The sequence below is a fragment of the Rhineura floridana genome, chromosome 4, assembly GCF_030035675.1.
Source record: "Rhineura floridana isolate rRhiFlo1 chromosome 4, rRhiFlo1.hap2, whole genome shotgun sequence".
NCBI classification, from domain to species: Eukaryota; Metazoa; Chordata; class Lepidosauria; order Squamata; family Rhineuridae; genus Rhineura; species Rhineura floridana.
This window is the reverse complement of record NC_084483.1, coordinates 151,717,403-151,741,712: the sequence shown is the minus strand read 5'-3', so window position 1 is coordinate 151,741,712 and position 24,310 is coordinate 151,717,403. Positions and strand designations below refer to the sequence as shown.

Below are 24,310 nucleotides of genomic sequence, written 5' to 3'. Positions count from 1 at the left end.
AGGGGAAAATACATCCACTTCTCCAAAACTCCCAGCCCTCAGGTAAAAGGGCTTCTGAACAAAAGAGACTTTTTGTCTGCTTGTCTTACAAAGGAGCTCAGACTCTGGCCCTCAAAAGCAATCTAGAGATACTTATTTTAAGTAACTCATCAAATGGGAGAAACTCTGGAATTCTTCCAAGCTTTGTTCCTGTGGTCAGAAATGATGCAATGTTCTGTCACCACTCCAAGCCCACTAAGGTCAGCCAACTACAGAAGTGGCTTCCCTCCAAGCTCAGCCCAAGGTCCAGATGCAAACGACTATGGAGGGCTAAATTTGTAAACAGTATCTCAAATCCCACTGCAGGAAGAGAGGTCAGTACTGGCTGCTCTTAAATGGTAGAGCATGGAACAAGAAGCTTAACATTACTGTATGTAGACTGTAGAACACTGACAGCACACATATCAGAGTGCTTATGCAAAATATAACATGAGACCCTCAAGCAAAGAAGGTGTAAGTCCAGAGAAAAAACAGCCAGGATGCATTTAGAATATGACTCAGAAATACAACAGTTTTAAGATGTACATTTCAGTGCATATTCCCACCAAAGGGATTGTGATTCAGTGAAAACAAGTTCATGCTAAGGGCAAGTCTACACTACAAATGCACGCTGGTTTCAATCCAGTTTAATGTTCAGTTGCACCTCTTTCAACAATCCCTGGAGATAAAAGTTCCCTGAATGTTCAATATATGCAAACCAGAGGTGGGGTGGGTACATAGGAAGCTGTCTTATTCTGAGTCAGACCATTGGTCCATCTAGTTCAGCACTGTCTACACTGACTGGCAGCAGCTCTCCAGGGTTTCAAACAGGGCATATTCTCAGGCCTATCTGGAGATGCCAGGGATTGAACCCGGGACCTTCTGCATGCAAAGCAGATGCTCTACCACTAAGCTGCGTCCCTAGAACATAAAATATCTAGCAGAGAATTCTCATCACTTTTATACAAACATAGGGACCCCCAGCACTGCCAGACCAGTTACAATGTAAGGGAGCCCAGAAGAGAGTCCTGAATGAGGTCAGAGGTTTGACATGGGAGAGTGTCAGAATACAAAGATGAGCCAAAAACAGAACAGATTAAACAGAAACTGTTCATAGAGGATAGCAAGTTGCATAGGATTGTCAGTGAGGCCATATATCTGCAATGGAAAAGTGATTCCCTATTAAACTCAATATTCTCAATATATCAACGCTCAATATATCAAAGTCCTTGCTAATCTATAGTTGTTTGTAGCATAAGCTGTCGCTCCCCAAATGGTGTCCTATTCAGTTTTGCACAATAAGCTCATGGACTTGCCCCAGGCATAGCCTAATTTCCTCCTATGACATTTTCCCCAGAACTTTCTGATTTGCATTTCTGTCTGGCAGGAAACAGTGAGGAAAGCTGGATACAAACAAGGAAGTCACTTTGCACACAGACAGACGCAAAAAAGACACTGTCATAGGATATAGCCCTTGAGAGATAGGAGGCAGGCGCACTGTGCTGACATTTCCCATTGGCTTGTGCCTTCAGACAAATCTGCATGTCATGCCTCCATGGAACAAGTGGCCTTCAATGGATACATAAGAAAGTGATGAAACAGGCGACGCCTTTGTCCTTTACATCGGTTGCAGATTATTTGATAAAATATGCTGTTTTGTAACACGGTCTCACAGATTACATTCTGATATATTGTACCTGCCATGAAAGCACACACACCTGCCCATGGAAGAGATATGAGAGCTCCCCCTTCAGACAAGACCCCAGAAATCTGGAAAGGTGGTATATGAATCACTAAAGCTACAATGCTAAGCAGACATATAGTGTACTAATTTCCACTGAACTTGGCAATACTTACTCCTGAGTAAACATTCTTAGGATTGCACTGCTTCTACATCATATACAAAGCAGCCATTACATGGCTTGTGCAGTTTCTAGTGGAACATACTCTTCCTTGATTCAGGTAGATTTTTGTGCATGCCTTAACAGAATGTAGACTTGCAGAATGCCAGAATGTAGACTTGCAACACAGGCAGCTCTTAGAACAAGGATGGGGAACCTGTGGCCCTCCAGATACTGTTGGACTACAACTCCCATAATTCCTGATCATGGACCCTCCTGGCTGGAACTGATGGGAGCGGGAATTCAACAACATCTGGAGGACCACAGGTTTCCCATCCATACCTAAGAATGTTTGTCCCTCTGTTCTATAGATTGATTATGAGTAGAGGAGTTAGTTGCCTTGTAACCATCCTGCCAAAAACAGTCTACTGAAACACATCCAATTCTACAGGACAATGGATACACTCTGCCTCCATGGTTGGAGACAGCATGCTTCTGAATACTAGTGACTGGAAACCGCAGGAGGAGAGAGTGCTCTTGTGCTCAGGTCATGCTTATGGGCTTCTCATATGCATTTAGTTGGCCAGTGAGAGAACAGCATGCTGGACCAGATGGTCCACTGGTCTGATCCAGCAAGCTCTTATGTTCTTAGGACATTCTGCAAGCTCAGATTCTTTGCAGAATACATACACACTTCTTTCTCTTCTGCTAGTTTGCACATCTTGCCTCTAAGCAGTACTTTTCCTGCTGAGATACTGCATATTGTGAGCACTTCTGAGCACATAATTTTAGACCTGTCTGAGATAGTAATGAGCTGGATGAAGGTCAATAAACGGAAGCTCAAACAAGGGGTGGACACACAGGGTAGAGACACAGGATAGAAACACACTCACTGTTCTGTCAGTTCCAATGCATCTCCATCTCTCTCTCCTAAAAACAGGCCACACAACACTAGCCAAATCCCACTCTTTTTTACTGTAAAACCTGATGGGAGCAGTCTGAGTCCTTTTTAAAAAAATAAGTTTCAAAGAGATTTTGCAACTGATTGGCAGATCAACCCATTGCCCCTCCAGGTGTGGCTAATGGAAACGCTTTTCTCTAATGTGTCCACAGCCTTATTAATCTCTTCTGGGCTGCAACAGGTTCATTGCACCTTCTTCCCCCACCTCTTCTAACAGCAGTGCTCAAATTACAGAGGGTTTCAAGATAGTAAAATCAAAGTCTGTCTTATAAGCTAACTTAAGTTTTATTTACAGAGTTTTACAGAGCTCTCAGTAAAAGGTCTCTCTCCCCTCAGAACACTGAAAGTAAGCGGGTGTTGCCTTTATTAGTTCCCGCTTCCTCAGGCTTCAGAGAGAGGCTCTGTCATATTGTTACACAGAGGAGGCACAGGAAGCCCAGTCCCCTTAACGTTTGTGACACCCTCCTTAGTCACTTCGGGGAGGGGATGCCTTGGTTAAAACTGGTGAGGGGAATCAAGGTGGGACTTTTGGATTTCATCAACTGCTCCCCTACCTTCCCTCCCAAAATCCAAGCACTAATGCTCTGAACTATGATAATGTAGTGCCTGACTTGAGAAATACAAGATTTCAGAGCATAAGGCCACAACATTTGACTATCCCCAGGCACAACCAAACTTTTTGCAGAAGGTATTGAACAAATAAAAATGTTAAGTGCATTCAAATAATGTATTTGGAGACAACACAAACAAAAGATTCATGTGCTTGCTAAACAGTGTCTAGATCAGCCTTTCCCAACTAGTGGGCCACCAGATGTTGTTGGACCGCACCATTGGCAATGCTGGCTGAGGCTGATGGGAGTTGTGGTCCAACAACATCTGGTGGCCCACTAGTTGGGAAAGGCCGGTCTACATGAAAGCCAATACAGCAAGCAGAAGAGGCTTCCTTAGCAGCATTACATCAGCTTAAGTAGTTATACAGCCAGAAGTCATTGCTAACTCCACCCCAAGAACAAAACATCTTAATGCTACCCTACTGTGTATGGTAACACTGCTGTCAGTCAAACAAAAGAATACCCCAAGCTTGCGGTCTGTTCAAACAAAATACATTAAATATTGGAAGAGCTATATCTATATTTGGTATATACCTCTCTGCAATGGAAATCCATTTCTCCTCAAGGTATAGCTAATGGAAATGCCTTGCTCTGGTGGCTAATGTGTTCACAGCCTGATTTTTTTTAAAAAAAAGCCACACACTTGAGCTGATTCAACCAGGTTTTAGAGTAAAAAGGGACAGAGTTTAACTAGTGTTGTGTGCCCCCATTTCCAGAAAACAGAGGTAGAGACACACTGGAACCAGCACAACAGTAAGTATGCCTCTACCCTCAGTCAATAAGCACTTGAGAAGTGTATTCTCAGGACAAAATGGATTATAGCCATCCAGCAAAAAGCGCTTTAGATCAATGAACAGTGTGGACAGGGTTGACATGGTGATGACATTGTGTGTACACCACACCAAAAATGCACCTGCATCCTGTACTGAATGTACATTAACACATAGTATGTACACAGCCTCATACTCAAGAGATCCAACCTATTCCACAACAAAGTGCCCCTGCCAGTTACATTCATATGTCAAATTGACAAAAAATATCCCACCACAGTCCAAGATTCACAAAGGCCTTATAAATTGGAGGGATATAAGAGCACATACCATGTGGAGAGGAGCAACTCTGGCCACTGAAGAATGACCACTAGCCTGATGCTTCCTGGCCTCTTGCTTTTCTTCCTCTATTCCCACCTCTTTTCTGAGGAAGACCTAGAAGGGGGAATTAGATAACAGATGAGGAGAATGCAACCTCATCCAACTATGAAGAATATCAGAGACCAGTCAAATTACACAGCTAGCGGCTGAGCTGTTCAGACTGCAATGGCAGAGTAAAGAAGGAAACTTTTCAACTGCTGCATAAGGCAAGGTCTCATCCAAATTATTTGAGGTGAGCATCACACTGGCATGCTAGCCAGTGAACCATGCTTTCAAGAAGGGATCCCCACTGCTGGTTGCTGCTGTGTCACAAGTCTCAACAGAAGACAGAGAAAAGGTAACTCATCTACTCAACACTTTGTGATCCTCTGCAATGCTTTATTTATTTGGAAATATTGCCTATCCAACAATAAGCTCCCCCTCATTCATTCTCAGAAGAATGGTGCAATGGAAGTCATTATTATTCCTATTTTACAGATAAAGTACAGCAGCTAATAACTTTTCAAAGCCACCCAGCAAGTACATGGCTGAAGTAAGATTCAAATCCACCTCTAAGCCTAAATTCTGTCCAATGGCCTACACCAGCTCTTTTTTTACATATTATTTACTATCAAGTGGAAAAGGAAGGCAAATGCAATTCAAGTGTTATCCGAAGAGATAGATACACGAAGGTCTAACACACTACAATTTATCAGGATCTAGAGCTCCATAAACAATCAATACTACCTATGCCAGGCATTTATGAAATACCAAGTTAAGCAATTTGAAGAAACATTTTTCCTTCCTCACCTTTATCCAAATATTTAGCATATCTGCAGGGGGAAAGAGCAGAAATGGCAAAGCACAGTGAAAAATGGTCAAATGTAACTAGGAAGGATTATAGCACCACAGAACATTTTGTTCTCTGTGAAATTTGTCTTCCATTAGCAGTAAAGGAAGGGGTAAGGCACCTTCCTGATCCACACAGTGGGCTATTAGCCATTCACATAACTATTAGCTCTAGGAACAGCAATGCTATTAGAAGCGAATGTGACATGGTGCTAGATAAAGTACCATATAGTTATGTGGGGAAACAGTAAATCTGCACCCAAATTCCAACACATTATTTGAGTGAAGGCTGGTTGTAATCTTGCCTTATTTCTAATAAAAAAGGGCTCCTGCTGGGAGGAAGGGTGGAATATAAATCAAATAATAAATAAATGGCCAGTATAGAGGTAGACGTATCATGCATGTGACTGAGCTCAACAGAAAGACTCATTTGGAGAACATCACCTAGAGGACACAACTGTTTATCAGAGTTCATGATTCTGAACAAGGTGGGGAGTTGCTGCTGTGGCAGTGTGTTCAGTACTGTGGCTACTGAACCCTAAACTGAGTATATCAGAATATTGACAAGCTATGGGCTGGGAATAGGAACAAAAAGCATAGGCTAAGCTTGTATTTAGGAGCACTCAAGCATTTTATGCACATATTGGAAGCTTATGTTTACTTTTGGTACTGTTTATTTCTACCTTCTCTGAACATTCAGTATAAACCTCTATTGTTCTTTAACTATTGTTTCTTTGTTTATTTATTTATTTATTATTTATTTATTTAGTATCCCGCCCTTCCTCCCAGCAGGAGCCCAGGGAGGCAAACAAAGCACTAAAACACTTTAAAACATCATAAAAACAGATCTTAAAATACATTAAAACAAAACAGCATTAAAAACATTTTTTTAAAAACAACCTTAAAAATGGTTAAAAACATTATTAAAAAAACATATTAAACAATTCTGACACAGACGCAGACTGGGATAGGTCTCAACTTAAAAGGCTTGTTGAAAGAGGAAAGTCTTCAAAGGTGCCGAAAAGATAGCAGAGATGGCACCTGCCTAATATTCAAAGGGAGGGAATTCCACAGGATAGGTGCCGCCACACTAACGGTCCGTTTCCTATATTGTGCAGAACGAACCTCCTGATAAGATGGTATCTGCAGGAGGCCCTCACCTGCAGAACGCAGTGATCAACTGAGTATATAAGGGGTAAGACGGTCTTTCAGGCATCCTGGTCCTGAGCTGTATAGGGCTTCGTACACCAAAACTAGAACCTTGAACTTGGCCCGGTAGCAAATGGGCAGCCAGTGCAATTCTTTCAGCAGTGGGGTGACTTGATGACAATACCCTGCCCCAGTGAGCAGTCTCACAGCTGCATTTTGCACCAGCTGCCGCTTCTGGACCAACCTCAAAGGCAGCCCCACATAGAGCGCATTACAGTAATCCAGCCTAGAGGTTACCAGTGCGTGGACAACAGTGGTCAGGCTATCCTGGTCCAGAAACGGCCACAGCCGAAGCTGGTAAAAGGCACTCCTAGCTTTGTTGGGCTTCTAACAGTGCAACTCTACTGGAAAGTAAGACCCAATTGATTTACTTTCAACTAGTGTGAACAGCACTGCACCCTAAGTGTCATTTTTTATGTTTTATCAGGACAAATTAAATAGCTTTAAATTCCTCAGTTCCAATGCAGCTCCAAAATCTCTTGAGATGTCTGGTGGACTGTGTAAGTTTGGGGATCAGTTTTGTGAGCAAAAATAGAAAAGATTTTTGTTTTTCAGAAACACTATTGTTCAGAAGATCTACAGCTAGTGTATGGGTGGGTGGAATTTTCTATAAATGTATGAATCACCATATCAGAATTTCTTTTAAGTATGTACACTTCCTCTGTCCATTGTTAGAGTGTACATCTGAGATTTGGTGTGGGTTGGCGGGCAGGCGGGCGGGTGCGTAAAAAAACCCATTAGCTAGCTCACTGAAGCCAGCCTATTTCTCTCCAAATTACATACAGATAAGAATATCCCACCCTGGAATTGGTGATCATACAGGTGTACACTAAGGAGAAAGTCTGGGATATGTATGATTGTCTGGATATGACTTTAAGGGGCCTGAACCATCAAAGTATCCAAGAGATGTGCAGAAAGTACACTTCACTGCCCCGATAAACTACCTATAGGTCCATTGGGTGATGCTTTGCTCCTATCCTATTTATGGAATGGCTAGTTGTTAGAAATACTGAATGGCTGTTATTGTGTTGGGCACAGTGCCCTGTGGTTGGAGATGCTCACAATTAAACCTGTCCATATTCCCTGCCACAGCCCACTTGGCTCTTCTCCAGTCAGAGTTCAGTAATGGGAGAGAAGCTTGCAGGTGACATAAGTGCTTTATTTACATAAAAAGCCCCCTCAATCCATCAGCTGCAGGAAAACAAGGCTGTCAGCACAAGATGATCTCATCCTTCCTGCAGAGCTGCTCTGCTTGGATTGCAGAGGCAGGTCTCCCTCCCCTAGCATATCATCCCATCCAACAAACAGCAGCCGGGAGCACATGTGAAAACAAGAAACGAGTTGGTCTTTCTATTGGAAAGCAGAGGCTGCAACTGACAAGTGACTGGCTGAAACCTTCACTGGCTGGTGACCATATAAATGGGGGGAAATGTATCTATCCAAAGAAAGAACTAGCCTGGGTGCTACAGGGCTCAATGCCAAGGAAACACAGAAGAACTTATAGAGAGACCCTTGGCTAAGATGTCAAGGTCAATTTGGAAGACACTTTCCTTTGGGCCTATGAGATAACGCAATGAGGTAATGCCTTTACCAGACACTACAGAGAACTTGACAAAATCTTGACTTCACTCAAAACTGAAATAAGCAGGGTGTCCTCAGTTTATCCTATTGGGGCATGTTTTGTAATTTCACAACACTGATTCATAACATGACATGATAGAGCTGGTTTCAATGTTACTTTCTTTTTTCCTGAGTGTTTAAACACTGTGTAGGGAAGTGGCTGGAAAATAGCTGAAGTAATGCACCTTTGTAATGGGCAGATGGATCTGATGTGATTCAGAGCCATCTACATGCAAATTTTGCATCTATAAAGCCTGACTAACAAAGCATCTTTTCCAGGATTTGCCAGCCACTTTCCTGCATGAACTTTAAAAAACACAGGCAGAATACTGGAAAATCAGCTTTACAATTCTGCTCAAAACAAGCCTGGTACTAGTATAGCAGGAGAGAGGGGCAATGGTAGGGCTGCACATACAAAAACTCTGAGCAAGAACTGAAGGCAACTTTGGGTATGTATTTTAAGCCTAGGCACTCTACTATATAGAGGCTCAGAATTAGAAAAATAGAAGGCTGCAGACCGCCTTTTCATTCAAGCCCTGGAACCACTGCTGCAGACTGTACAAATTCCTTCAACTACGTCTGAACCTTTACCAGCATCAAGAACTCATTACCCCCATAAAAACCTGCCCACCATTGACACACCTGGGTGCAAAGCATGCTTTAAAATTGAAACTTAAGATGCTTACTAATGATATGGGCAGCCTTTCCTGGGCTTGTCCTACCATGCTCAGTTAGTTGCATTCTCGCTACATCATCATCCACAGGCCATCAAAAAAGGCAGATGAATCCAGGAGATAAGAAATGGAATAGAAATGATATCACAGTAGACAAGGCAGAACTAGAAATCCCTAGGCTCTATTCCCAGTTTTGGGGAGGGTTGTTTGGAAAAGTCATTATAATCAAAATAGGGATTAAATTATCCAGGATCTATGGCTAGCTCTGACAAGTAAGAGGGGTGGGGATTATATTGATCTATTTGCATAAAAATGCTATCAGACATTACAAAATACAATAGTGAAAGAAACTTTGGTGTGGTTAGAGCTGATAGGGGCTTTGTTCCATCTTATCCCTGTAGGGAAAAAATTGCCTCATTGTCTCCAACTGTCTCTGGCTCAAAATTAATTCCTACCACGACAAGGGGAGTAATTACGCTTCTTAAGTCTCATGGGATCAAAGCTCTCAAGATATCTTCCTTAGTAGATATACAGGGGGGAAAGCTGAGCTACAAAAAACTTTTAAGACACATATTGGCCCACACATAACCATCCCTTCATTTAGTTGTAGTGTCTTCTCAGAGGTCTCGAAACCCAGGAGAAAGGTCAGGCCTGAACTGGCTTTAATACAGAAAGGTGGAATGCAGAGTATAACAAACAGATACAAGGAAGGGAGAAATGGGAGAAAGAGAATATAAAAGATCTTACCTTGAATTGTGCTTTTCCTGTTCTGCAGTTGTTGTTGTTGCAGTTCCTCTCACAACTGGTGTGGGCAGGGCCTTTAAGCATTGCTTCCTCATCTGGACTAGGTTCCCCATGCCAGTTGGAAAGGGTGATCTTCTTGATGGAGCGGGACAGCGAGTTGCGGTTGATGCGATCTTCATTGATGACTACTTCTTCAACTGGGCTGGTGCAGCCAAACCTACCACCAGTGGGTACAGAAGGAGCCTGAGCCAGATACAGAGAAACACGCTCATTGAGGTTTTGGTGCAAAACATGATTATCCAGAGCAGCTATAGGGATGCTGGGACAGCTGTCTCCTGGAAAGTCCAGGGAGTACTTTGGTAGGGAAAGCTTGGTGGTAATAGTGAATGGCTGGACCTTCCTTGCTCTGCTGCCAGACATTTCCCCCCTCACATTGGCCTTGCAGGCACCACAGGAGACTGGGAGACAGTGAGCCACAAATCTTGAACTCTAGCAGCAGTCTACGAAACGCATGGCAAAGTCAAAAGTGATGATATTCCATCTCTTCTGCAACATGCAAAGAGTCCCAGAGATGGAGAATTTGACCCACTGGCTCCTGCCCTGTCCCTCTTCTCAAGATGCTGCACCTGGGAACTCTCTCAGAAGCTTGCTTCAAAATGTCTCAAGGAAGAGGACTTCCAGACTTCTTTGGTATCCAGGCAGGAGAAATCACGCTGCTACCACCATTCCAGGCCTCTGGGCAGCAAAAATGGTGGTGGAGCTTTGCTTGTCATCCATAAGTTACCATCAGAAAACAAGACTGTGAGAGCGGAATTGTGGGTGGGAGCGTGGACCTGGCTTCAAAGGAAAGAGGAGAAAAACATTCTGAGAGGCTTGAAGCTGGAAGGATTTTGTCTGGGGGTGGATCTTGAGAAATGAGATCATAAATTAAATCTTCGCTTTGGAAGGGTTACAGTTGCTGATTGCTCCCTGATTGCTCTCCCTCTCCTTTGGCAGGCAGAGTGCAGCTCCTTTCCACACGCTCACCCAGAAGCTGAAAATGTCCTTTCTGCTGGAGAAAAACTGGCTGCAGCTCAGCTCAGCTCAGGGTAACCTTGATTTCTCCTCGCTCTTTGGGGTGCTCCACTGCGAAAGTCTCAGCATGAGCGATGACAGGTGCTGCTGGTGGTGGTGGTGGCAGCGGCAGAGCTGCTACCTACCTCAAAGTTGAGGTCTGCCCTCTTCTTTGGTGTCACTCAAAAGCTCGCCTCAGTCGTCGTCCACCTTCTTGCGCAGGTTGAGGACGCAGAGCAGGCAGGTGAGAACCGCCTCGCGGGACTGCCGGGAAGTCAGGTGGGCCCCCAGGCGCCGAAGCAGCGGCAGGAGGCGCTTGCGAGCCAGGAGCAGCAGCCGAGTCAGAAGGGCGCGCAGAAGCAGAAGGGCGAGCAGCGGAGCGGGCATGCTGCGCTCAGGGCGCTGGGCTGGGATCTGCGGAGGGAGGCACAGATACACACAGCGGGGTCAGAGAAGCCGCCGGGGGAGGGAAAGCGGCACATCCTGCTTAGCAGCGACAGGGGAAGGAGCAGTCTCCGGGTTCAAACGTGCGTGTGTGCCTTTCTCTCCCTTTCCTGCTTGCACCGTCTTAAACTCTCTCCCACTCCCGGTCCCCGTTCCAGTCCCTATATTTAGCCCAGCCCTTCAGACAGGGAGTTCTTTAGCATGAGGTAATGCGGCTTGGGCAAAGGGGAAAAGACGGCTTCCAAAAAACCTTGCAGCCTTCCGCTATCTTCCTTGAGGGGCTCGCCGCCACCTACTGGAGTTTCGAGTTGTCGAGGTGGGGAAGAGAGACAGGCCAGACGCAAGGCGAGGACAGGGCGAACATACAGCGCATGCCGTGAGTCAAGGGACGCCGACAGCAGCTGGAATTATCTCCGTCCCCCTCCCATTCCTGTGCCTTTAGTAGCTGCGCAACAGAAATCTAACAGGTGAAGCTTTTCCTGTCGCTACACATCCGTAATAAGAAACGCTTTGCCTGCTAGATTTCTACGCGCTCGGCAGCTGTTAAAAGATACAGGAGACGCCAACACACACGCCGTTACTTTACACTCGTCTCTACTTCGGGTTAATTGAAAGCAGCGTGAGGGAGGTTTAGGTACCTGCAAGCCAAGCGAGCGAGGGTGAAGGATGGGACAACCTTTTTGCAATCTCACGTGCATGTTTAAACGGATTTTTTTTTTAAAGTGTGTGTATGTTTGTCTAAGCTGCAAGCAATAACACTGCATGAAAGTACGGTATTGTCCACCAGCCTCTGCCTAGAGGTCGCAGCTCAGGCGCGCGGGGGGAGGTCTCCATTTTCCCAGCTCCCGCCCAAATGAACCCCTGGAAAGGACGACACTCTCCCAAGCTCTTGCAACGCGTTCTCTTCTGTCGCCTTGCGCGCGGGCCGCTGGAAGCTTGGGAAGGGAGATTGAAAGTGGGTGGAACATTCTTCCCAAGTGTCCGGAGTTGTCTTAGCAACTGAGCGCGTCGGAGGCGATGATGCAATTGAATTCCACAAGGATAGGCTCAAAGCGCGGGGACTAGGAAGGGAAACTTCCCCGGGCTCTATGGCAACGGAGAATACTGACTCCGGCAGCCTCTGGGCAGTGGAGGCGGGACTCGAGCTCTGTATGGCCCGAGGCTGGGATGGAACCTGGTTCTCATCTTCTCCTCCCGCCTTGACGAGTTTCGGCGTTCCCTTCTGCGGAGCACTGGCACTTTTCTGGGGTTGCTGTTCAGAATTAACAGCCAAACGCAGACGGACAGTGGCGCGCTTGGGTAATTGGGAAAAGCAAAATGTTCACTGTGGCCGGTCCTTTCAGCAACAGTTTTTCATGAGCGGCTTCACACGTTAGAAACGCAATAGGCAGAAGACACTCTGGAGACATTCCTTCTCTAAAGGGATGTCAACTGTTGAGTATATAGTTCTTCATGCTGGACTTCTCAGATCTAACTCTGAACACACGTAGAGAGAGCAGTAGGATTTTACCTGCAGGCTCCGCACCACCACTTACTTTAATTAGGCGTAATGAAAGAGCCTACCTGCTCTGCACGTGCCGTTGGGGACGCTCGAATTTGAATACGTGTGCGCTCTCTTAAACCTTAAAGCCAAATAGCCATGATTATGCACTATACGTGCATTTATAGCCCTCATATTTATACTTGTGTTTATTAAGCTGAACAGTTTGGGCGGGGCTAGTGAACATTCTCCCTCATGCGTTCTGAGTAATGTCTGAACAGTGTGACAACTGGGGTTTTTCTTTTGTATGTGTGTAGTAAAAGGCAGTAGGCTGCACGTATGAATGTGCCTATAGAAAAAAAACCCTACAAAGTGATGGCATGTGTTTAAAACTTTATACAGATTACATCTGCATCCCCAGGCCTCACCCTGTTAGGCACATTTGGCATAACCTGGGAAAGGTTATGCATGCTATACATCACCTGAACAGCTGCAGGTTCTGTATGCACAGGTGGGGACCCTACCTATTCAAAGGCTCCCAGTCACACATACAATGCCTATGCTGTTGCTTTGCAAATGTGTGTCTGTTTTATAAGTTATGCCAAATGTGCATAAGGCAGCGGTGGGGAGTGAGAGACCAGCAGGTGCAGTCCCACTGGCCCTGCACATTCAACATACTATGTGAAGAGCCCTTTCTGTTGCATATGACAATCTGGGCAAGATGCACATCACTTCATACACAGAAATGCTTCAGTTGCTTGCTAATGGGAGGACATTTCTGCATTAGTCAGGGACAGGGATTATCTTCTAAATTAGGGATGGGAAACTTGTGGCCCTCTGGATGTTGTTGGACTCCCATTAGTCCTAGCTAGCATGGCCAATGGTCAGGGATAATGGGAACTGCCATCCAACAACATCTGGAGGGCCACAGATTCCCCATCCTTGATCAAAAGTGACCCCAAAGAGTTCTTTCACTGTGATCAGAGTTCCACTACATCTGTGAATACATCAGACAGGGCAACTTTATTCTCTTGGTTCTTATGAAATTCTGTCTGACATTCCGATCATGTTTCAACAAAAAAGTTTTTTTTCCTTTTATGTGACACAAGTCTATTATACCATAATGTAATCAAGGTATTTTAATCCAAATGGTTCCCTTGTGGGTAGACCAGTTATGTTTTTATCTCTATATATTAAGATACATGAAAGCTAGTAGAGATAGTATATGTGTGTTTTTCTATTTCACTGTAGCACATTTGAGGGCATATTGGTAGCCAGATTACATTTCTGTGTATGGGAATTCCAGATTATACTTTTAATTAATTTATCACACACCGCAGTAGCCAAAACCCCCAAACATTGTGTTCTTCTATGACAAAAGGAGATGACAGTTGCTTTCAATCTGTGAAAGCAAACTAGCTGTGTAGTCTGGAATTGTTCACTTGCTTTTTACAGTGAATCCAGATGTTGTTGCCAGCCGATTGCATTCTAATTTTTTCTGTGTTGTCCTGTCATCTTTATTTGGACTTGATTTGTGACTATCTTTTCTTGGTTAAATGGCACTTGTAGCATCAGTGTATCCAGTGCGGACAGGCAAATACTATTTAGGTTTTCCAGGGCTACTGTGCCTTTAATTACACATTTTCTTGTGGCTTCTGCCTCTAATTGCTTCCTGTTCAGCACAGCAAGCCATTACTGATGAACTGACCCTTACTTATTGGTTTGTTCTTGTTTCCAGCTGACCTTAGTGACTGGTTTCCCTTCATTCACTTTTTTCTTTGTTATTGTGAAAAGGCACAATTTCAGTATAAAAAGGCGGTAGTGGTGGTGGATGGAATAAGAGAAAACTAGTAATTAGCATCCGACCATAAGAAAAAGGAACTGCTCTATTTAAAGACTAATGAAGGGGAAAGTTATCCATAATTCTATGACCATGCTTAACAGGAAGCATTTGGAGGCAGAAGCTACAAGAAAGGAGCTTCTCATTAACATTGCAGGGACTTTTGCTGAACAGGACTAGTTAATGCAGGACTTGCCAATGTTTTTCAGCACATGGGCACATTTGCAAACCAGAGAAACTGTTGTGGGCACCACACGCACACTGCAACAAAGCACACACTGCTCCCTATTCTATTGGCTACAACATACAATATAATGCTGCTTTCAAGCCTAATGTTAGCAAGGAGGGGGACCCTATGGGTGCCATGCAAGGCCTATGTAGACAGGCACCACATTGATAACCCCTGATAAATAACTAGACATGTTGGTTTTATTTATTTTTTTATTTATGTTGCTAAATACTGGGACATTATCTTTTTAAATATATACTTTTGTTTTATTACTTGTTTATTGCATTTATATACTGCCTTTCTGCCAAGACACCCAAGCAGTTTACAGTTTTAAGATTCCTAAACAAATAAACGATATCAAAGGCAAAGTTGGCTGTGAGGGGACAGTTTGACTGGAACAGGCCCTGGTGTTGTCTTTGCCTGCCTCCCTTGCTCTCTTCTTCTTAAGCTTAACCTGTTGCGGTTTAAGAATCAATCAAGCAACCATCCAGTTTAGGCCACCTAACATGCATGTTTTGTTGTTCAGAAAGTCTCTGCTCTCTGGCCTGACAGAGCAGTTAGATTGGCAGAGACAAAGGACAGGGTCTTTCCGGTGGTTGCCCCACGTATTTGAAATGTCCTTTCTAGAGAAATACACATGGCCCTTTTATAGCTTGTCTTCAAGAGACCTGTAAAGACATTTTTTATTCCAGCCTGCATCTGGTTAATTTTTAATGTGCCGTGCTTTCAAATTTTTATTGCTGCTGCTTATAAATTGGTGAAGTTAATGGGGATTATTGTTGTTGTCTGTGTGTTTTAAATCTTTCTAAACTGCCTTGTGAGTGCAATGCGCTGTGGAAGGAAAGTTAGAAATTGTTTAAAATAAATAAAATGCAGTTGGATAGCTAAAGAGCTCACAGCTGGAAAGAAAACCCTGAAGCATCATTGAGTTGCCCATAGATTGAGCTGAGCATTGCTAACTACATAACTTTTGGATTTCCAGAATCACCTCGGCTGAAAGAGTTAGGCTGCTATCAGCAAAGCCTTAGTCCAACCATTGTACTTTCTATTGAATGTAGCTCTCCTAACAATTCTATCACTGACGTTCCCTCTTATAAGCTTTACCATAGCCATGCACTGAAAGAGTGAAAATACTCTTTCATCATGCTTTAATTGCTCTGATTGTAAATACAAATGGGTGATCAAATTGTGAGAAAAGGAAACTAAAGGGATCTTCAGTGCATGCCCTTTGAATAAAATGAATCTGAAGGTAATGTTTTATTCACTATGCTAGGAAATTTTTTCTTCATAACTCCTTACTTCTTCATAACATCCAAATTATAGCGTGCCACAAGCAGAAAGATAAAATAATCAAGGCATCATTCACTGTCCAGATCACGCAAATAATGACATAGTGTAAGAACTCTCTTTTGGAGGTGAGGTTCTACAGTTCAGATTCAGTTTAACATTATTAAAGTTTCCTGGTAGTTTACAGACGAATTGACCTCTAAGGCTTGTTCACATGAAATAACCACACTGCCCTGGTTAATTGACTGTAATGTCTGGGTGATTCTGTGGGACAGGATATATCACATACAGTCTTACCACAAGCCCAGTAACAGTTTTCCACTTAGATAGGAAGCGTTGTCCTTCTTGGTTTGCAACTGTTTGAAAGCTGGGAAAGCAGAAAAATATTCTCATGAAACATCTGCCAATACAGATGGTAAGGAATAAACTGACATTAGTATCATGTAGAAATATAGGCCAGATGTATTATCACCAATGGGCCTCATTACAGTTTTAATTGTATGGTCAAATCTACATTTCATCTAAACTGTCAACATAATTAATTGCCACCAGAGGCTTTTAAATGCTTTTAATAAACCTTTTAATTCATCAACAAACACCAGGCTCACTGGAAAGTCATCTTAGTGATGGGAGGTTGGCATTTTAAATGTCATGTCTAAAGATAAATTTGTGGATTATCTTTCAACTGTTAATAAATTGATCAAGAGAGCCAGTGTGGTGTAGTGGTTAAGGTGTTGGACTATGACCTGGGAGACCAGGGTTCAAATCCCCACATAGCCATGAAGCTCACTGGGTGACATTGGGTCAGTCACTGCCTCTCAGCCTCATGAAAACCCTATCCATAGGGTTGCCATAAGTCGGAATCGACTTGAAGTCAGTACATTACAAATTGATCAACCTATTCAAAAATTACATTATCTTCATATATATAATTTGTGAACATTTAATAATATTCAAATATTGGTTGATTTATATATTTTTGTAAGCTGCCTAGATAATGTTATTGATGAACAGCCACATAATTTAATCTAAAAAATAATTAAATAATAATTATTTTTCTTGATTAAGTAATACATGTGATATATCTTAAAGGCATACCAAAATCAAAAGATGCTTATAGATAGTTTTCAGCACCAATTACCCTTCTTTACAGAGCACAGTTTGAGATACAATATGATTAAAAACTTAATTGTTAATCTATACATGCAATATAAAATTAATCAGACTGTTTACTCTGATTGCTTTAATCCCTATATTTCCCCCACAACATCCTTTTAAGCTACCACTTTAGCAGCTTTAAGTGTCTTTTCCACCCTCCCCTTTAATTTTAACCTGCTGTGTCCTTCATTCTTTAGCGAAATCTTTATAACAGCAGAGGGAAAACATCCAGTTTCAGTATGCACTTTCCATTTTAGATTAAGAGACAGCTAGAATTAAGAGAAAGAAAAAGAGATGGCATATCTTCCCTTATCCCCCCCCATTACTCCCCAAACTATAGTAATTAATAACTTCTTCATGCAGTCTTTCATTGTAGAGACAGAAGAAGACTGGAACCAAACAGCCTGATATTTTGGTAAATGTGGAAAGCCACCATAATTCTCAGTACCATGTCAGTGCTCAACACACGCATGCATGCACACACACACAACCCCAGAAGATACAGCAGAAAACCAGTACAGTTTTAGGCTGGAATGGTCAATAAAGACTGCAATGGTCAACAACTGGCCTTGCTTACATTCTTACATTTTTCATAAGAACATGGAACAGGAAGTTCAGATGCTCCTGCTGACCTCCAGAGGTCATCACCCATCCCTGACCCGTGCAGTTTTCAGAAAACACAGCCCAATGAATGTGTAACCAGAGCAGCCCTTACTGTCTTCTTCTGTTGCATCCTCTTCCAGAATTGCAGAAAGGTCCTGTGTCCCTAAGAACAGGTTTCACTTCTCTGCGCTACGTCTGAGAAAACGATTCCCTTGCAGCACCAACAGCAAGAATATGCCCAGACAATGAGGGACTCAATAGAAAAAAGACTCCTCCTTGCCAGCTGTTCTTTAAACTCAATACCCATATCCAGCTCTGTCTCTCCCACCCAACAAGGTTGTAAGGGGAGGAGGGAGACACATGCTTGGTGTAAGTGATCGCTGCCAATCCTCTGACCCCATCTGTTTGGATGGCAGTGCTGGCTCTTGGAACATGCAGACGGGGTTAATTGGGGGAAAGGGGGGGTAAGGGAAAGGATCACAGCATCTGTGCTGCACAATTATATGATCTGGCACAAGCAGTGTCTTTTGAAAGGCCCTATTGAAACTCTGAGCAGGCAACCAGCTTAAAAATACAGCCCCACAACTGTTTTTCTGCATTGCTAATGACTGTCACTTGTTTTCCTTGGATCTGAATAATGAACACACGTGTTGTTGTTTTGCAGGAAAAAAGGGGATGGGACTACATATTACCCCCTAGCATTCAATGCTTTCCCACATTCTGAAGGAATTTTAGATGGTATATAACCAAAGAGGTATTTTTTTTCTATTTGGACCAATTCACACACATTCCATGTTTTATGCTCACACCTAAGAAGTTTTAAGCCTGTATCTGCAAAAATGTAAAGTGAGAATGTGATAACAGATGCCTGCAAGTATGTGTATACAGGTATACTCCTCAGGGAGCAGTCAATGGCTGTAGCTCCCTTTTCATACCCAGTGGCAAATCCAGTTTTGCTTTTATTTATTGTGTGAAAATAGTCTCACGCAATATACTCAGTCTTTAGTTCATATGTATATACAGGAGGTCTGAAGGTTACTGGGCAATTTTAATCAGTGGCATGTACATATTGTAATGAGCTTAAATTATATCTGCAAAAGATGCTCTAGTGTTATTTCAGGGAGGGACGATAGCTCATTGGTAGAAGACTTGCTTTGCGTGCAGAAGATCATAGGTTAAATCCCTGGTATCTCCACTTCAAGAAATCAGGTGATAGGTGACGGGAAATTCTGTGTGCCTGAGACCTTGGAGAAAAAAATTCCCCACAGAATAGACAGCTGTGGGCTAGATGGGGGGGGGAATAGTGTGCAGATTCTCATATTCTGTGTTGGAATTGCTTTTTAAAATGTTTTAAAAGTTTTTTTAAAATATGTTTTAATATATTTTAAAGTCTGTTTTGAAGATGTTTTAGAGTATTTAAAAGTATTAGAGTGTTTTGTTTGCCGGCCTTGGCTCCTGGGAGGAAGGGGAGGATATAAATTTAATGAATAAAAAATGAATAATATTCCTATTCTCATAGGTTACCCAGTAAATCTTTATAAATTCTGCCGTTGCATAAGTTCAGTTTTCTCCAGCCTTTGATGAAAAGAGTCACTTACCTCTCTATGAAAGATCTCCAAATGATTTTATGAGCCCAAGTTTTGTGAAGCTGGATGAACCAGGAAATGGAAGTGCCATGAGAAGAATACCATGGAAAGATGTGGCATGGTATATGGGTTGAATGGATCCAACGCGCAAAGTAAAGCACACATGTGAATGTTTGGCACATAGTAAAGTAACTATGATTGCTTCACCATGCGCTTAGCTGATACACAGTATATAAATTCACATTTATCTAACCATTGCAATGCCACAGAGAGTGAGTTATTCATAGTGTGATGATGATGGTGATGATGATTAAATTTCTATACCACTGTTCTTCCCAGAAGCACCAAAGGGACAAAACACTAAAATATATTAAAACCCCTTAAAAATAAAACATCTTAAACAATCTTTTTGGTTAAAAAAAAATCTTTTAAAACATCTTAAAAAGCAATTCCCGCACAGATGCAGACTGGAATAAGGATAATATGAACTGCATTGCAAATTGGCTGAGCAATGACAGAATAATTGACTGCATTCTCTGAAAAAAAGATGGCGGCCGCGATTCAGCCCCTCTAATCTAAGCTCCGTAAGAAGCCTTTTATTTTATCCCTTTTATTGCTATTTTATAAACACAATTTTAAATTATCAACATCTCTCAGTAGCCCAGCAAAGCACCTATTTACTTTCTACCAGCAAATGTTTTTCTTCCTAGTGCTAACTGGATAGATAAGCTAGTTATCTTTCTCTCCTTTCTGACAAGCTCTTGCCTCCTTTCAGGCTGCATGGAACTGTATGAAACTGCAGCCGTGCTTGTGTTCCTTTTCTGGGGTTTGGAAGGTTGAGGGCACCCCTATACCTGAACCAGTGGATTATAATAACTGACAACATACCTTGAAAAACCAAACGTACTGAACTAAATTTGTCTCCAAGAGTTAAGACAATAAATGGATAAAATGGTCCTGACGAGGCAAAGATATAGAGCATCGGCTGACAGTCAACTTCTACAGCCACAATCTCTTCCTCACCAAACTGCCCAGCCGAAAATTACTGACTTCTCTCAAAAGAATCTTTCACGGACGCGAGATCAAAGAAGCCTTGATATGGAATCCCACCCCACGACGCCTCCACTGACCTTGGATTGGTCAATAAGTCATATTGACACTTTCCTTCCTACCAGAGAGGTTTCGTTTTCAACTCCATTGAACGTTGAATTAGCAGAAGCTAATATATTAGCTGGGGGAGATTCAAGCCAGCTGCCTCCAATCTCAACAACAACCTTCTCCCTCTCCCCCGCTCCTACTTTCATCTTTGAACAAGAACACGCCGACTGAGGAAAATACATCAGAAGATATACCACCATCATCTCTTGCCACCATTACGGCGCTTCTGCTATTGGTTCTAGAGGACCTGAACTCAATGAAGTCTTTCTGTACTGAAGCATATGCCCTTTTAAAAACATTGACATTAACAACTAAATTTTTTTTACCTATTTCATCGGGAATGGAGGCTACCTTACGCAAAGGAAAAAATGTCGACTCCCTTAAAAATTCTTCCAAAAATTCTTCTTCAATCAATCAATCTACTCAACGCAGAAAATGCAAGAAACACAAAAAAGGAGACAAGAAAGTTAAGAAAACCAAGAATTTAAAGAATGTTAAATTCCCATCATATAAGAAATTCAATTTCAAGCCGTTATTTGAAATCTTGAAAGCCTATGATTGTTTAAAGACACATTCCCCTATTAGGCTACCCCCTTCAGATTCTACTAAGACAAATATAAAAGCAAATACTACTAGGAGATCCGAGCCCCTTACTAGTCAAAATGTTTCAGTAATTTTATCTCCAAGCTATCCAATTCCTCCCACAAATGCTAAAGAAGTTGCTAGACCCACACCAAGAAAAAATGCTTTAGTTCTCCACAAGGACAATCTTTTATCTCATAAAGTTATTGAAACTGACCTGTCGAAGAGTCACATGAAACTAGTTCTGGATCAAAACAAAGTGGCCCTTTTAAATTATCCCAATTTTACGAGGCAACGAGGCTACTACCCCAATAAATACCACTTCTGTGAGCACCTAAAAGTGCTCTCTTCGTTACAAATTACACCTGAGGAGATAAGTAAAATTTCATTCCTTTACAGTAATAAACCAACAACTAGAGTAATAATAACCTTTGTAAATAAGCAACACTCAAAGAAGTTTTACACTTTAAAACCTTATTTGTCGGATCGTGGTTTATTCATAGTCAACTGTTTTAAGAACATAGCCAACCTGATACCACTGCTGGTTAGACCCCTGTCTTTGAATTCACCTTTAAGTAAATCTATCAAATTTAATTCCTACTCTCCTCTCTCTCTACAACTGTCTCAATCAGACCATAATGACCAGCCAGAAAACCTACTAAATGAATCACGAGAGTCAGAGGACCTCCAGTTACAAGAAGTCTTTCCAGAACTGCCTTTAGAAGAGCAAAGGAAAATAATTAGTAGACTTGATCGGCTTAAGGCCAATTTATGCCAACAATACAAGAACTCTCCTCCCCTACTTTCGCAATATGATAACGCCCATATGATCCCCCCAGCACTACTGTCTCGAGAGTCTGATCCCACAGTGGTTTCTTGGACGGATAGGAGATTTCTGGCTCCAAACGAAATCGGATATAATAGTCAACCACCACAGCCACTAAACCCCCAAGTTAGTGTGGGCAAACTCCCCACCACAAATGTCAGTGTAATAAGACCTGAATTAGAGCTAATTTCCCCCTGCCCCGTTCCAAACCACTGAAATCCATTGTGTCAAGATGTGGATAACTTAACAATTGATCTGCAAAGTGATCCTCCTGTTACATTATCTCCGGCACCATCTACTATACTATATTGGAATATAGCGGGCTGGAAAAATAAAAGTAATGACCAGGAATTACTATCTTTCCTTCATGGGTTCGATATTCTATGTTTTCAAGAAACATGGTTGACAGATGACCAACCTATGTTGATTAATGGATTTAAATGCTGGACTAAGCCTGCCGCACGTAAGGCCCAAAAAGGTCGGGCCAGTGGAGGTTTAGCCCTCCTAATTTCTACTGACCTAAATGTAGTAGTATCGGAGGTTTTATGCCCACCCCCCGCAAATTGCCAGGTCTTAATTATAACACCGAAAACATCCCCAGAACTTCTCCACCACTTTATGTTTCCTTTCATCTGTATCAATGTTTATTTTCCACCTTGCTGTCCAGTCCTACGTAACCAGCTTTGGCATGATTTTCTGGACTTTATTGATTTAATTTACCAAAAATATCCCAGTTATAGTTTAATAATTGGTGGGGATTTCAATGCGAGGATGGGTCCCAATCTCTTAAGATCCTTGGATCATTCAGATCTAATGTTAGGAGACCCCTTTTATTTGCCCCGCACATCATGTGACAAGACAACAAATATAAATGGCCACAGTCTGTTTAAGCTATTGATTAAAGCACATCTATTATGTCTTGATGGATCGAAATTTGACCAGTCCAAGGGGTTTTTCACTTTCATCAATAGTAAAGGAGCTAGCGTGGTCGATTATATCTTGGTTTCTCCCCAGTTGTTAGAAATTGTAAATAAACTAGATATACTAGATCAATCCGATAGTGACCACCTCCCCCTATTATTGTCCCTGTCCTCACCAATTACTCACGCGTCTAAATTACAAACTACGCCCAATCCTTTAATATCCCAAGGGCCAAAACGACGACAATGGTCCCCTCTTTTATTAGAGGAGACTAGAATACTATTAACGTCCCCTAGGTTTATGGATCTATGACAAAAAGCTACATGTCAAACAAATGACATTGTAAAGATTTTTGAACAGATTCTTGATCAATTCCATCCTGCTGTCACCTCATCAATTGTCACCCAAGCTGGTTTTCGAACAGGCCTTAAGCCATGGTTCGATAAATATTGTAGGGCTAAGAAGAAACAACTTTGTTATCAAACCCGTTTTACAAGGCTACACTATTTGGAATCGGCGGTTGCCAAACTTTTAAAATTAAAAAAAGAATACAATAATTTATTGAAAAATAAAAGATTATCATATTCTATTAAATTTTGGCATTGCCTTGACCTAGCAGCCCGCCAAGGAAGTCAGCAGGAATTTTGGAGCCTGATTCACGTCTCCCTTTATGATAAATCTATAAATTCAATCCCTCCGATTCTTCCAGATACTTGGGTCACACATTTTCAAACTATATTTGGTGATTTAATACCATCAACCCAAAGTTTGCCATCTCTTTCTCCAGACTCTCCAGTATGGCCCCCAGTGTTGGTCGAGGAAATTGACAAATTAATCAAGTCTCTACGTTTAGGCAAGGCCCCTGGCCAGGACATGATTCCTCCCGACCTATACCAAGCCTACTCCCTATGGTGGTGCCCTATCCTGGCGGCTCTATTTACTAAAATAAATAATACTGGATGTATTCCCCAGGGGTGGAGAACGAGCATAGTGATTCCGATATTCAAGAAGGGTGATCCCGCCTTACCTTCAAATTATAGACCTATCAGCCTTCTTGATGTTGCAGCAAAGCTCTATGGGCGATATTTATTAAATAAACTCCGCGATTGGGATAGGGAACATTCTATTATATCTGAAGTCCAGGCAGGTTTCAGAGAGGGAGCCAGCACGCTGGACCAATTGTTTATATTGCATCATCTCATTGGGAAAGTTAAAAAGGGCCCATTGCATTCTCTTAGCGTTTATTGATTTTGCCGCGGCCTTTGATTCTGTCGATCGCACTTTACTATGGCAGAAACTAGATAAGGCTGGCTTAGATAAAAGGCTTTTATGGCTTCTTCAAATCCTCCATTATGATACAGTCATAAGAATACGCCTGAGACTTAATGGTACGCTTTCCCAAAAAATCCCAGTGATGAAAGGAGTCAAACAGGGATGCATACTGGCGCCATTTTTATTCAACTTTTTCATCAATGATATTGTCCCA

At 42.3% G+C, this 24,310-nt stretch overlaps 1 protein-coding gene across 9 annotated transcripts in view; it reads right to left on the bottom strand.

Annotated features, from left to right (window-relative positions):
• Window positions 1-20,536, bottom strand: part of LOC133383685 (spectrin beta chain, non-erythrocytic 1-like) — an 84,748-nt gene extending 64,212 nt beyond the window's left edge. For 2 of the 9 annotated variants that reach the window (XM_061624829.1, XM_061624836.1), the window contains exons 1-2: window positions 9,661-12,687; window positions 4,532-4,636 (exon numbers count right to left, since the gene is read on the bottom strand). In XM_061624829.1, coding sequence (XP_061480813.1) covers window positions 4,532-4,636; window positions 9,661-10,077 — 522 coding nt within the window. In that variant the 5' untranslated portion in view covers window positions 10,078-12,687. Of the gene's footprint in view, window positions 1-4,531; window positions 4,637-9,660; window positions 12,688-12,717; window positions 12,737-16,287; window positions 16,358-20,225; window positions 20,400-20,467 lie in introns of those variants that run through there. The other 7 variants (XM_061624834.1, XM_061624837.1, XM_061624830.1 and 4 more) reach the window with 6 other exon arrangements.
• Window positions 20,537-24,310: the final 3,774 nt, after the last annotated feature.